Source organism: Macaca fascicularis, chromosome 14, assembly GCF_037993035.2.
Source record: "Macaca fascicularis isolate 582-1 chromosome 14, T2T-MFA8v1.1".
Taxonomy (NCBI): Eukaryota; Metazoa; Chordata; class Mammalia; order Primates; family Cercopithecidae; genus Macaca; species Macaca fascicularis.
In genome coordinates, this window is record NC_088388.1 from 122,622,006 (window position 1) to 122,638,040 (window position 16,035).

Below are 16,035 nucleotides of genomic sequence, written 5' to 3' on the forward strand. Positions count from 1 at the left end.
TTCCCAACCACATACTTGCAGAATCAGAGCTTTGGGGGCTGGGAGGAGGAGCTCCTTTTTTTTTTTTTTTTTTTTTTTTTTTTTTTTTTTTTTTACCAGGTGCTCTGCATGACTGTTTTTAGCACACTAACATTTAAGAATCTTTTCCAGAGATAGCACAGATAGCCTGGCACCTAACGATGTTGGGACATGTTGCGGTACTTCATTTTTGGAGATGTTCCTTATATTTTTAGACCCTTCATACAGTGGTCAGGTTCTTTGAGGAAGGAATCCACAAGCTCGGGAATTCTAAATCTAGGGATCTTTTGGCTTCTGGGGCTTCTCTTCAAGAATCATTCATATATGTATGCAAACTTTTGAGTTTTATGTATTATTTTTGGAGATAAGAATGATAGAAAGATTTGGAGATATTTCGCTAGCAAGGTGTGCTAGCTTTGTTCTCGGATGGAGCCTTTGCCCCAAATCTGTGTTTCCTTTTCAAATTTCATAGTGTGTGCAAAGTCACCTAGAAGGACAATAAAACTCCTCTTTATCCATCTCCAAATATAAGTAGCCAACTTCCTGTTTGCTTTTCTCTTGGGGCAGCAAGGCATGGACTCTTGGGTGAAGGACTCCTAGATTTGCTTCTTGGGTCTGCCGTTTATTAGCTGTGCTGCCTTGAGCAAATAAAATGGTCACTCTGGGCTCTGGTAGTCTCACCAGTGAAGTGGAGCTAAATGTTTACCTCATTGAGTGGTTACTGCCACTCATGGGATCATGTTTATAAAATGCCTGGATCAGTACTCAAAAAATATCAGTTTCTTTTGCCATTTCTTCCCGTGTGTGTGTGTGTGTGTGTGTGTGTGTGTGTGTGTGCTGTGTGTGTGTTTTTGCATAAGTGGGCCTGTAGGCAGGTGAGCAGGTCAGACATACATAGACATGTCAGGTGACATAGTGAAGGCCATCTTTAAGGTTCCATTTTCATCAAAACCAGGATTTCTTGAAAAATTAGAAAGGAGAGAAAGCAGGAACTTGATTTGCTGAGTTTGACCTAGTAAAAGAAGCCATATTCACCCTTAGGAAGGTGAGAACAGTATGGCTTTCACTGAGATCTGACTGGGCCATGTTTCTTTGCGTTTTCATGGTACTTGAGGGAAGTAGAAACAAATTTAATTTTCGTATACATCTCTGGAAAATATTGCTACGCCATTAGCATTTCTTGGATAAAACCTCTAGCAATGTACAGTGCAGGAGACCAAATGTAAGCAAGACGTCTTTGCTTCACCTACCCTTGGCTCCATTTGGACTAAGGCAGCAGTGACTGGAGGAGAGCGGCAAAGGCTAAGGTTGCCTGGTGGAGGCAGCTGCGCACTGCTGGGTAGGGTGGAGCGGAGTTTCTTCCCAGTGGGCAGGAGGTTGATTTCTAGGACTTACCATGGTGATAGTGAGAGTGGTAGGAGGAGGCTAATGGTCCTGTGGTTCTTCCCAAACCTAGACACCCTTACTGAGTACTCAGAAGGCCCTAGCTAAAGGGTGAAAAACTAAAAATAAACAAAAGCCCAGATAGCATAACAACAAGAACAACAAAACAACCTCTCTAGATTCCTGGCTTTATACTAGCCCACCTGACTTTATACTTTTCTCATTTCTGATCAAAAACTTCCTGTACACATTGGGAGGAATCTCTAACATAACTATAAAGAGATTGCTATAGCTAAGTTAATTTTGATGTACCCACATTAACAAAGAAGACTAACAGATAATCTGAACATTTCTCTTTGCCTTTGGATTATATTTCTTCCTTTGCTTTTTAGAAATTTTTTTGTAATCAGATACACTCCATGTAATATTTGTGTATCAAATCACTAATTTTTTTGTTCCAAAATAAACTATTTGCATAGTGAGGCAGTAATACACACACACTCTCTCACACACACATGATCTTAACAGGGATTTACTTCACTAAACATTATTCATAATATGTGTAATTCACAGGCTGGTAATGGGCATCTTGACTACAGCTGAAGTTTTGTGTTTTAAGTATTTGACTCCAGTAGGCCTATATGTAATAAGCTTGCTAGGACAAGTGTAAGTAGAATTGATGATTATCTATAATATTTGATTTTAGAAATAAGCAAGAATGTTGTATGTTAAGTATCTGCTCTTCTAATCTCATAAGCTTCCTCATTCATGACTGATTTCCCCTGGTTAAGAATTGATCTCATTTTGTTACTTATCTAGTAAGTGAAAATGCTCTCCTGTAAGATAGCCTATTTTAATCAGCTTTTCAGATCGTGATCTAGACAGGAGAGAACAAAGTGTTCTGATTGAACTAGATGCTGGATAGGAATGAGGATGATGCTGAAAAAAATAAATTCTACTCTACGCCGGTCATTGTGATAGGCCCTAATGAATGGGAAATTGTCCCTTGTCTCATCGAGGGGGACAATTTCCAAAGAGCAGGGAAGACAGGCACAAATACATGTATGGTGGAGCAGTGTTAAAGCAGAGGTCAGTACACTGGGAGAATAGTTAAGGGAATAGGAATAGTATCAAAGGCACTTTTCCCAAGAAAATAAATTGACATTAAAACATGTTTTAATAGCCATGCAATATGAATAGGGGAAGGACCACGTTTTATTTATCCTGGCTCTATCTCCAGAAATTTAGTGTCTTTGACATGGTAGACACTGTTGATTATGAGATAATCTGAAGTGGTGTTACAGTTTTTCCCAAAGCCGGATCTGAATATAGCTATTTGCTCCTGAAAATTTGGAGGGTTTAAGTGCATGTGTTATTTTAACAGAGCCACAAAAAGCTCATCCAGGGATCACCAGGCACATTCTTCCAGATGTCCTGGAAAACCATTAGAACTGACTGGAGGGCTGGACTCAGAGTCATTCCCCTGACTCTGCTTCCATCATTAGCAGATACTAGAAACACTGAATCCACTGCTTTCATCCAAGAAACACTACACTTTTCCCCAATGTTCTTCACATATTCCTTATGTTTTCTAATTCTCAGTTCCTTTGCTTATACCTTTATTTACATCTTGGATATTCTTTCATATCCTCTCAGCTTAAATGGATCCTCCCCACCTTTGAAGGCATATTTTACAATCTACCTTTCCATGAAGATTGTCCTTATTGCTGTAAATAGTAGTGATCCGTTCCATCTCTGACCTCAAAGTCTACCTACTGCTTATTATACCAAGCACTGTCTATGATGCCTCATTTGTTCAACATTTTAAAATGCAAGCCATGTGTTAGACCATGTATCTTTCCCCACTGAATGGCAAGGGGCATTCGCGTGACTCATCCATGTTAGATTCCCAAAATGATAGGCCAGCTCATGGATAGTTCTTACAAATACATAGGCTGCTGTACCTCAGGAGACAAGAAACCCTTGGGACTACTGGTCTTTATATTTCTTGACACAAAATACCTGAACTGAGAATAAAAGTCATAGCTTCTTGTTAGCTGTTGTTGCTCAGACTCCTAAAGAAGAAGATATAATCAATCCATCTCTACTCCTGAAGTGATGAGTTTAGGAGAAAGAAGAGATACTAACCCACAGTCTTCAGAAGGAAAAAGGTGAGTTTCAGAATTATGTGTTCATATTATAAGGATATTAAAATGTGTTCTAAAATCAATTCCCGATTGTCCCCATGGGTTCTAGAGCTTCTGCATGTTTGAGGCCACTGAGTCACAGAAGTACAAGGAAGAGGCCATGGGCATCCATCTTAGACTCATTCATGCATTGTCCACTCACCTTATCTAAGTATCTTGTGTCTAACATAGGAACTAATCTGTGAAATCACCTGCTTTAAAAATATATTTACAATTATATTTATATGGACCTTATAATATATAAAGTACATTGACAGTTATTGTCTCATTTAATTTGCATAACAATCCTTTGAAGTATTTATTATTTTTTACAGACTAAAATATGAAGTTCAGAGAGACTTTGTGAGTTAAAAGTTGCACTGTCTTAGAAATGAAAATGATACTACATCTTATAACTCGGGATTCAGTGGTCTTTCTGTTACCTCTGTACTAATGGTTTCTTTCTGTAAAAGGGGACAATTCAGATTTGAAAGATTTAGGGAAAAAATCACATTCTAGACTTTTGTTGTCCAGTAATATAGCCACTAGCCATAGGTGGCTACTGAGCATTTGAAATCTGGCCAGGTATAAAATACACTATGAATTTCAAAGATTTGTATAATAAAAGAACATAAAACATCTCATTATTTTTAAAATATAAATTACATGTTGAAATGATAACATTTTGCATGTACAGCTGGCCTGTGTGTCTGTGGGTTCCACATCTGTGGATTCAACCAACTGCAGATGGAAGCTTTTTTTTTAATGGGTGGTTATATCTATACCGAATATGTACAGACATTTTTCTTGCAATTTTTCCCCAAAAATATACTAAAAGAAATATTAACATAGCGTTTACATTGTATTAGGTATTCTAAGTAATCTAGAGATGATTTAAACTATACAAAAGGATGTTCTTAGATTATATAAAAATATTACACCATTTCAAATCAGGTTCTTGAGCATGCAGGGATTTTGGTATCTGAGGGGGTCCTGAAACCAATCTCCCTTGGATATCAAGGTATGACTGAACTGAGTTAAATAAAACATACTACTAAAATGTATTTTTTCTTTTTATTTTGACTTTTTACAAAATGAACTTCTAGGATATTTTAAATTGCCCATGTGTCTGCATTATATGTCTATTGGGCAATGCTGATCTAGCATTTACCTTTGTGAAATACTTTCAACAGTTATAGTTTTAATAATACTGTGAGATGCATTGAAATGTTTAAAAACACTTTTCTTATGCTTTTAAATTGCTAAAAACTACCTGGGTCCTGAATGAGGTCTGAATCAATGTAGTAGATTATTTTGGTCAGAAATACAACCTCATAAATTTGTATCCCTAGGCTAGTCGAGTTTACTGTTTATCGGTTGGTTAAATAAAGCAGATGCCAGTTATCATTGCTTATTTTGTGTGGACTAAGATGGAATGTGTATAATATTTTTTTCTACAAACACAAAAACAATACAATTTGTTGCAATAAGCTATTTGACATGCACATTACACTGCCATGGAATCTCTGAGTTTTCAAATAGGTGGCAAAATACTGAAATGTAAAATTGCACAGTTTCTATTCTTCATCTCAGAAAACTTTCTTTGAGAAGATATCTTCAAAGATGGGCTTTACATAATCAGCTAATGCTTTCTGGCACAAAATGAATCAGAGAGAAAAGTTTAGAGAACGAAACAAGAAAGAAGAAGGATGACTTCAGCTCTAAGAGAAAATAACCGAAAATAGTGCCTCTCAAATGTTAATGTGCTCACAAATCATGTGAGAATCCCACTAAAATGTAGATCCTTACTCAGCAGGTGTGAGGTAGGGCCTGAGACTGTGCATTTCTCAAAAGATCTCTGAGTGATGCTGCCACTACTGGTTCATAGACCACACTGCGTAGCAAGAACCTAAAGCACAGAAATGTTTTAGAAAGTGAGAACATAGGAAAAAGAAACCTAACAGGCTTGAGAAGATGGAAGAAGAGTGCAGAACACTAGAATAAAACAAGGAACATGAGCAGAATAAGACATTTTACTTGGAGAGGGAGCCCAGCAGGAATTACGGGGCACGCAGGAGAATTACATATGAGTTAAGAGTGGCCAGTGTGTTTGTAACACTCAGGACAGATTTAAAAACATGCTTAAAAAACCCATGATATTAAAGACAAAAAACTGAGCATATAGGTTTTTTGAACATTACTTTGATAAGCCTCTGTGACTAGACTACACTCATGGATGATAACTGGGAAGGAGTAATGGGAAAGGAAGACTCCAGGGTATTTCTGTAACAGGCAAAGGGCAATTCGACACTCACTTTTGCACATGACCCTCCATCTCCATCATTTAGGATGAGAAAGAGCAGATACAAAAGGCACAGTTTCGGTAGAATGGGGAAGCTTGCTCAGAGAATAGCTGTTCCGTGACCAGGCAGCTCATTTGTTTTAAACTGTGAGAAGGATTTGGGAAATAAGGAGTCACCTACATCCTGGGAATTCAAGCTGCCTAAGGAAGTGGGCTTGTCCTATTATAGCAGTAATATATTGGAAACAAGAAGACATGAACAGCCTATTACATAGCCAGGTAGCTGGGCAGAATGACAAAATGCAACCCTAGACATCTGAGCCAGATTCGATGTAATCTTGGGGCAAATATGAGAGTCTGGAGAGGGCTCTGTGAGAAGCCCAACACTAAATAAAGGGTCAGCTTTTTCAGAGAAAAGGCCATGATTGACCCCAGAATAGATGATTCCACGATGTGTGCTATGTGGGAGCCTCCAAATGGCAACACAAACATCTGGGTTGTTTGCATTGCCAGTAGTGGCAGCACTAGTGTGTTATATTGGACTCCATGGCCTCGGCGAGAGACGTAGCCTTAGCCCAGAGGAAGGCCAGAGATCCAGAAGGTAGAAATAGGTTTGGGAAGTCTGCCATTCTACCATCATCCAGCTTTTTACTCAACTATAAGAACAAACTTCCCACCTGGAAATCAATGTATGATTAGATTAAAAATAGAACAAACACACAAATGAAAATATAGTTTTCTAAAATACATTCTGAGCCATGCTCGTGCTATAAAATGTTTTTAAAAAGCGTGCAGTTGGCCTATCATCAAGTAAGTTTGATAAATATTGTATTGATATAGTCCTTCAGGAGGACCGAGACATCCTCCAGTTACAAAACCAGTTTAACTATTTAATTCAGGATGTCTGAAATCATATGATCCTTGGATACTTATTTAACATCTCCTTGAATGATTCTTTTGCTGAACACCCTTGGAAACCTTGATGTAGAAAATTATAATTCACCTTAATAGTAGATACCTTCTTTATAGGAAATCCTGGAGGAAGAGTCAGCCGTTGGCAAATGTGTCATTAGCAAAAGTGTTCTCATAGTCCTCAGCCTCTTGTTTATGCATCTACTTAACTAATTTGCTTTAAGAAGCTGTGGAGTCCTAATTAGGGAAAGGGAGTCAGGCTGGTGGGAGGAGGCAAAAGCAAAAGAGAGAAACAGAGGAGCTACAAGTCTGCTTTTCTTCATGGCCCAGGACACACAGCTCTCCTGCACAAATAATTCAGTCTTCTTGCACCCAACTATCACCAGACACCTGCAAATCAGCTCCCTGCAACCTTGGTGTTATCAGTACTGCACAAAGCCCTCCTCAACAAACAGCATAAACACCACCCTATAAAATTTTCAGCAAGCCTTTGTTTCTTTGCAGTCAGCTTCTGCTGACTAGCTCATCGTCTCCCTGGCAACGTATTTTCCTACTTTCTCTAATAAGTCTGTCTTCCTTTACCCACAACTGTCTTGCTAAATTATTTTACCCCTGCGCCAGCGGCTGACGTTTCTCCACAACAGAAATGCCCTGGTTTTAAGCATTAGTCTTGTCTCTAACTCTAGAGATAAAGGTTCTGTCCTTTGCTAAGAGAATTTGTTCCACTGGAGGGTATGGAAAAGTGTGCTTGTGGTTCCTAAAATCTATGGGTAGGTAGATGTTTACTGACTCTATTTCATCTGAGTGCTCACTTTTTGGTCTTCATAACACAAAGTCAGTGTTTTCATAGATAGAAATATCTGTGCTGTGAGGTATATTAGAGGCAAGCTGGGTTCTACCTGTCTAATTAGACTTTTTCTTTCTCATCTCCACAGATTTCTCAGAGAAGAATGGGTATAAAAAACCATTCCATAGTGACTGAGTTTCTGCTTTCAGGATTAACTGAACAGCCAGAGCTTCAGCTGCCCCTCTTTGGCCTCTTCTTAGGAATTTATACAATTACTGTGGTGGGAAACCTCAGCATGATCTCAATAATTAGGCTGAATCATCAACTTCATATCCCCATGTACTATTTCCTGAGTAGTTTGTCCTTTTTAGATGTCTGCTATTCTTCTGTCATTACCCCTAAAATGCTATCAGGGTTTTTATGCAGAGACAGATCCCTCTCTTATTCTGGATGCATGACTCAGCTGTTTTTTTTCTGTGTTTGTGTTATTTCTGAATGCTACATGCTGGCAGCCATGGCCTATGATCACTACGTGGCCATCTGCAATCCACTGCTCTACAAGGTCATCATGTCCCCTAGTGTCTGTTCTCTGCTGGTGGCTGCTGTCTTCTCAGTAGGTTTCACTGATGCTGTGATCCATGGAGGTTGTATACTCAGGTTGTCCTTCTGTGGATCAAACATCATTAAACATTATTTCTGTGACATTGTCCCTCTTATTAAACTCTCCTGCTCTAGCACTTATATTGATGAGCTTTTGATTTTTGTCATTGGTGGATTTAACATGGTGGCCACAAGCCTAGCAATCATCATTTCATATGCTTTTATCCTCACCGGCATCCTGCGCATCCACTCTAAAAAGGGCAGGTGCAAAGCCTTTAGTACCTGTAGCTCCCACCTGACAGCTGTTCTTATATTTTATGGGTCTCTGATGTCCATGTATCTCAAACCTGCTTTTAGCAGCTCACTCACCCAGGAGAAAGTATCCTCAGTATTTTATACCACTGTGATTCCCATGTTGAATCCTCTGATATATAGTCTGAGGAACAAGGAAGTGAAAAATGCCCTGACGAAACTTTTAAGAAGAAAAATACCTTTATCTCCATGACAAATATGCTCTTTATTAAGATCTATTTATGTATTCATAATCATGATTAGATGTATACGTTTATACCTTGACTCTTTAAAAGTAATTTGAGGGCCAGGCGCAGTGACTTACGTCTGTAATTCCGGCACTTTGGGAGGCTGAGGTGGGTGGATCATGAGGTCTGGTGTTCAAGACCAGCCTGGCCAAGATGGTGAAACCCCATCACTACTAAAAATACAAAAAAATTAGCTGGGCATGGTGGCAGGCACCTGTAATCCCACCTACTTGGGAGACTGAGGCAGGAGAATCGCTTAAACTCAGGAGGTGGAGGTCGCAGTGAGCCAAGATTGCACCATTGCACTCTAGCCTGGGTGACAAGAGCGAAACTCTGTCTCAACAAGAAGAAAAAATGTAATTTGAAATCAGATGAAGTTACTTATATTTAGATTAGTAAATATATGCACAGATAATTACATTAATAAAATGTAAAACAACATATATGAAAGTGAAAAGTAAAAAATATTTTCAATTTAAAGTTAATACCATTGCTGTAATTGAACAACAATTTTTACCTTTAGTTTCCTGAATCCAAGCCCAAAAAGAAATCATCATCATGCTGTACTGCATAGTCGTATCAGAAGAAAACCACACCTAATTTAAAAAAAAATTGAGCAATGTGATGGAAATTATGACAACAATTTTATAATAACTGTGGGAGAATTTTTCTTGATTGTTTCTTGTGAAGGGCTTATTGAAAGCCAATATTGTCTTAAAGTGTAATTCAATGAAGAAGATTCAACAAAGGACTAAGCTAATATGGTCTCAGTATTCGGCAAATGTTGATCCAAAAATAAGACTTACAATGTCTAGATGAAGAGATAATGTTTATAATCTTATTAAAATATCTTGTTTTTTTCAGCATGACCAGTATATGTGCAGTATTTTACAACTTTGTTTGTTTCTTTTGAGTTGGTATTTTCTTTGTAAGCTGTAACTAGGTGTCTCTAATTTCCTCCACATGTTTTGAGATAAACACAATAAAAAAGTTTATGATTTTTAAGAATGAACTCATACAATCAACCAAGATAGTACGCTGTATGGGGAATGTGATGTATTAGTTAATTCATTTGTTCAGCATATGCTTATCATGGACATCATGTGCCAGGCACTGTCCTGCGTGTTGGAATATTATGGTGAACATGATAGACAAGGTATCTCTTTACTTTTAGGGGATGAAAAAGATGATAGACAATACAGAAGTAATTCAATGAGCAAACATGATAATTATAGACATAGATGAGGCTTTCGAAAAAAATGAGTTATGTAATTTTCGGTGGGTCAAATTCTACTCTCAATAGAGTTCTTTGAAGAAAGGACATTTGAGATGAAACCTAAATGAAGAAAAGGGTATAGTTCTGCAGAAACCAGAAAGGCAGTGGCAAGTACAAAGTCCAAGGCTGGAACAAACTTGGCAATATTCAAGAAACGGAGAAGGCAGTATCGCAGATGGTCAGTGAGAGAGGGAAAAAAGGAAGCAAGGGAGGCTGGATAAGTAGGCAAATTCTAGATCGCTTAGGGAGTTTTAATTCTATCCTAAGTACAATGAGAAGCAATCGGAATGTTTCAAAAGTAGAGCGATGTAATCTGTTTTACATTTGAAAAATAATTTCTGGTTATTGATTAGAAAATAGATAGATGTATATGTGTGTGTATGTTTGTGGGAAGGGTGAGATAGGGAAAGACAGTGCTACTGGCCAGAGTGGAAGCAGAGAGGACACTTTTGATGCTGTTAAACTTATTTTGGTAAGAAACAATGTGATTTTAGTTCTAGGAATAACAGTAGAAATAAAAAAAATAGATTCAAGACACTTTTTTGATGGTGAATAAATAAGATTTGCGTTGAATTGAAAGTGTGATGCTTGAGGATGATATATTTTAATAAAGTTAAAATAAAAATTTCAAGATAAGGAAAATGTAAACAATAAAAGCGAGTCAAGACCAGTCAAAATAAAAACACAGATGCACCATAAAATCTGAAATAGTTGCAATGTTTGATCTTCATATCTGTCTGAGATTCCAAGTAGCCAAAATTAACATAAATATAATAGTAGAGTTAGTTACACAATTTTCAATGTATGTTAAACAATGCTTATTATAAAGAAGCAAGCATTTCAGTTATTCATAGTAAGCAAAGTTTTCTTATAAAGTAACAATCACTTCTAACTCATTTTCTCTTCCCCAAAGAGACAAAAACGATTTACATGGAAATTTATATAGGAGTTACTGAAAGATACTACTACACAGATCTTTTGAAAGAAAGAGAAAAGCTGTGTTTTTACATAAAGTGCTTAGTTTTTCTGTGTGTTATATCTCCATTATGGAAAGCCTCTCATGTTACTGACTAGTTAACAAGGACCTGAGGTCTTCTTCTACTTAGAAGATTTACCTCACTCCTGTTTAGAAAGTCAATTAAGAAAATTCGCAGAGAGTAGGTAAGAAATAGATTGATTGAGGGATGATACATAGGTGGGGTTCCTGCATTTACTCCCTGCATTTACTCTTTTTTGCATATCCACGGCAGATAAAACTTTTGCATTGTGATACTCCAAAAAAGTCAGATGTGGTCTCCTTTTTTTTTTTTTTTTTTTTTTTTTTAACTCAGTGCACAAGACTACCACTGTCATTTGACTAGTAATGACAAATATAAAGAAATCTGATTTCCCTGGGGCTTTTACTAATTTTATATGCAGCTTATTCATATTTTAGTACATTTTCCAAGGCTGAGACTACGTAATAATTTAGGAACAACATCCTAGCTAGGGCTAAAGAGTATTTGTTTTTTGTATGGTCTCTTTGAACATATTCCATTTTAAATTTTAGAGGTGGAAGGTGGAGCAAGAGGGCAGAATAGAAGCCTACACTCTTTGTCCCCCTGTACTGTAACATCAAATTTTTAACAACTATCGCCACACAGAAAAGCACCTTCACAAGAACCAAAAAGCCGATGAACAATCACAGTACCTGGTTTTAACTTAATATCATGGACAGAGGCATCGAGGAAGCCAGGAGAGACAGTCTAGAATCACCTTTGCCATCTTTCCTCCATTCCCTGGCAGTAGCTATGAAGCATGTAGAATCTGTGCACTTTGGGAAGGGAGAGTACAGTGACTGCGGGACTTGGCATTGAACTCAGTGCTGCCCTATCAAAGCAGAGAATAAACCAATGCTAGGCTCAGCCAGCGCCTGCACACAGAGGGACCATTTGGACCAGCCCTAGCCAGAGAAGAATCACCCATCCCAGGACTCAGAACATGAGTTTCTTGCCAAGCCTCGCCACCGCAGGCTGAAGTGCTCTGTAGTCCTAGGTAACCTTGAAAGGCAGTCTAGGGCACAAGGACTGTAATCCCTAAGCAACTCCTAGTGCTAGTGTGGGCTTAGAACCAGTGAACTAGGATGACATGTGACCTAGGGATACACCAGCTGGCATGGCTAAGGGAGAACTTGCACTATGCCTCCCCCAACCCCAAGCAGAGCAGCTTGTAGCAATGAAAGTGACTCCTTCCTTCTGCTTAAGAAGCGGAGAGTGAAGAGTAAAGCAGACTTTGTCTTGCATCTTGGATATCAGCTAAGTCACAGTAGGACAGGGTACCAGGCAGAGTTGTGAGACCCCCATTCCTGGCCCTAGTTCCTGGATGACATTTCTAGACTCACCCTGGGAGAAAGGGAGCCATTGCCTTGAAGGAAAAGACCCAGTCCTGGCAGGGTTCATCACCTGCTAACTAAAGAGACCTTGGTCTTTGAATAATCAGCAATGATACTCAGGGAATATGCCATGGGCTTGGGCTCTGAGACATGCTAGCTTTAGGAGAGACTCAGCATATTCCCAGCTGTGGTGACTACAATGAAAGTTTCCTGTTTGAGAAAAACAGAGGGAAGAGTAAAGAAACTTTTTATTGCACCCTAGCTACCAGCTTGGCTACAGTGAGATATAGAAATGAGCAGGCCTAAGTCCATGCCTAAGCTCTTGGACAGCACATCTGGGCCTGCCCTGGGCTATAGCGGAGGCCATTGCCCTAAAGGGTGAGTCCCAAGCCTGGCAGTATTCACCATAGAAGAGTCCTTGGGCTTTAAGCAAACATCAGCAGTGGCCTGACAGAACTCCCCATGGTGGTGGTGGTGGCCACAAAAAGAGGCTCCTCTGCCTTTGGTAAGGGGAGGGAAGAGTGGGAAGGATTTTGTATTGTGATTTGAGTCCCAGCTTAGCTGCAGTAAAACAAAACATCAAGTAAGGTTTTTGACTCCAATTCCTGGCTCCCAGACAGCATTTGCAGACATACCCAGGGCCTGGGGAACTCGCTATGCTGAAGGAAAAAGCCTTGGGCAAAACCCAGTGCTCTGCTGGCATCAAGTCTGACCCAATTCAGTCCAGCGGTGGTGGCCACAGGGGTGCTTGCCTTACTCCCACCATGCACACCAGCTCCGGGTGGATCAGCACAGAGAGAGTGAGACCTTGTGTATCTGGGAGAAAGTAAGGGAAAAGAATAAGAATCTCTTCTGGGTAATCCAGAGAATTCTTTTGGATCCTATCAAAGACCAAGGCAGTACCTCTGCAAGTCTGCAAAACGCACAGCATTATTGGGCATGGGACACATGTCCCTTTGAATACCTGGAAAACCTTCCCAAGAAGGACAGGCACAAACAAGCCTAGACTGTGAAGATTACAAGTGCCTAACTCTTTAATGTCCGGACACTGAAGAACATCTACAAGCATCAACACCATCTACAAAACGTGACCTCACCAAATGAACTATGTGAGGCAACAGGGTCCAATCCTGGAGAAACAGATATGTGACCTTTCAGATGGAGAATTCAAAATAGCTATTTTGAGGTAACTCAAATAGTTTCAAGATAACACAGAGAAGAAATTCAGAATTTTATCAGATAAATTTAACAAAGAGATTAAAATAATTAAAAAGAAGCAGAAATTATAGAGCTGAAAAATGCAATTAACATGTTTAAGAATGCATCAGAGACCTTTAACAGCAGAATTGATCAAGTAGAAGAAAGAATTAGTGAACTTGAAGACAGCCTATTTGAAAATACAGAGGAGAGAGAAGGAAAAAGAATACAAAATGGTGAAACAGCCTACAAGATCTAGAAAATAGCTTCAAAAGCAAAAATCTAAGAGTTCTTGGCATTAAAGAGGAGATAGAGAATGAGATAAAGGTAAAAAGTTTATTCAAAGGGACAATAACAGAGAACTTCCCAAACCTAAAGAAATACATTAATATTTAAATACAGGAAGGTTATAGAACACTAAGCAAATCTAACCCAAAGAAGACTACCTCATGGCATTTAATAATCAAACTCCCAAAGGTCAATGATAAAGAAAGGATCCTAAAAGCAGCAAGAGAAAATAGACAAATACCGTATAATAGAGCTCCAATACATCTGGCAGCTAACTTTTCAGTGGAAACCTTACAGCCCGGGAAAGTGTGTCATGACAATTCAATTCCTGAAAGAAAAAAAACTTGTACCCTAGAATAGTATATCCACTGAAAGTGTCCTTTGTACACAAAGGAGAAATAAAGACCTTCCTAGACGAACAAAAGTTGAGGATTTCGTCAACACCAGACTTGTCCTACAAGAAATGCTAAAGGGAATTCTTCAATCTGAAAGAAAAATATGTGAACGAGCAAGAAGAAGCCACGTGGAGGTACACAACTCACTGGTAATATTATACAGCAAGCACACAGACAAGCACAGATTAATATAATGCAGTAATTGTGGCACATAAACTTCTCTTAAGTATAAAGACTAAATGATGGGCTAATCAAAAATAACTACAACAACTTTTGAAGACACAGACAGTACAATAAGACATAAAGAGAAACAATAAAACATTGAAAAGCAGAGAGATAAAGTGTAGTGTTTTTATTATTAGTTTTCCTTTTGCATGTTTGTTTATGCAATCAGTGTTAAGTTATCATCAGTTTAAAATAATGGATTATAAGATGACACTTGCAAGCTTCATGGTAATCTCCAACAATACACAACAGATACACAAAAAAATAAGAAGCAAGAAATTAAAGCATATCAGTAGAGAAAATCACCTTCACTAAAAGGAAGACAGGAAAGAAGAAGGAAGAGAATACCACAAAACAACCAGAAAATCCAATAACAAAATGGCAGTAGTATGTCCCCATTTATCAATAATGACACTGAATGTAAATGGTCTAAACTCTCCAATCAAAAGACATAGAGTGGCTGAGTGGATGAATAAACAGGACCCAACAATCTATTGCCTAAAAGAAACACACTTCATCTATAAAGATACACATAGATTGAAAACAAAGGGATGGAAAAAGATATTCCATGCTAATGGAAACAAAAAAAGAGCAGGACTAGCTATACTTATATCAGACAGAATAGATTTCAAGAAAAAAAAAACTGTAGGAAGAGACAAGGAAGGTCATTATATAATGATACAGGGGTCAATTCAACAATAGGATATAAAAATTATAAATACATACACACCCAACACTGGAGCACACAGATATATAAAGCAAATATTATGAAAGCAACAGAGAGAGCTAGATGTCAATACAATAACAACTTGTGACTTCTACACCCCACTGTCAACATTGGGCAGATCGCCTACACAGAAAATCGACAAGGAAACTTCAGACTTTATCTGCACTATAGAACAAATTGACCTAATAGATATTTACAGGACATTTCATCCAGTGGCTATAGAATACACATTTTTCTCCTCAGCACATGGATCCTTCTAAAAAATGGACCATATGTTAGACCATAAAACAAGTCTTAAATCATTCAAAAAATTTAAAATAATATCAAGTATCTTCTCTAACCACAATGGAATAAAACTACAAATCAGTAATGAGAAGAATTTTGGAAACAACACAAACACAAAGAAATTAAACAATATGCTCCTAAATGACCAGTGGGTCAATGAAGAAATTAGGAAGGAAATTGAGAAAATTTCTTGAAACAAATAATGGAAACACAACATAGAAAAACCTATGGGCTACAGCAAAAGCAGTACTCAAGAGAAAAATTTATAGCTATAAGTAGTGACATCAAAAAAGAGGAGAAACTTCAAGTAAATAATGTAATGATGCATCTTAAAGAATTATAAAACTAAGACCAAACCAAATGAAAAAATTAGTAGAAGAAAATGAATAATAAAGGTCAGATAAGAAATAAATGAATTTAAAATGAACAAAAAATACAAAAATCAAAATAAAAAGTTGGTTTTTGAAAAGCTAAACAAAACTGACAAACTTTTAGCCAGACTAACTAAGAAAAAAAGAAGACCCAAATAAATAAAATCAGAGAT

General features: G+C 38.0%; 1 protein-coding gene across 1 annotated transcript in view; it reads left to right on the plus strand.

Annotated features, from left to right (window-relative positions):
* OR8D4 (olfactory receptor family 8 subfamily D member 4) overlaps positions 1 to 8,834 on the plus strand; it is a 94,506-nt gene extending 85,672 nt beyond the window's left edge. The window contains exon 3 of the mRNA XM_065529158.2: positions 7,737 to 8,834. Coding sequence (XP_065385230.1) covers positions 7,737 to 8,693 — 957 coding nt within the window. The 3' untranslated portion in view covers positions 8,694 to 8,834. The remainder of the gene's footprint in view (positions 1 to 7,736) is intronic.
* The last annotated feature ends 7,201 nt before the right edge of the window (positions 8,835 to 16,035 follow it).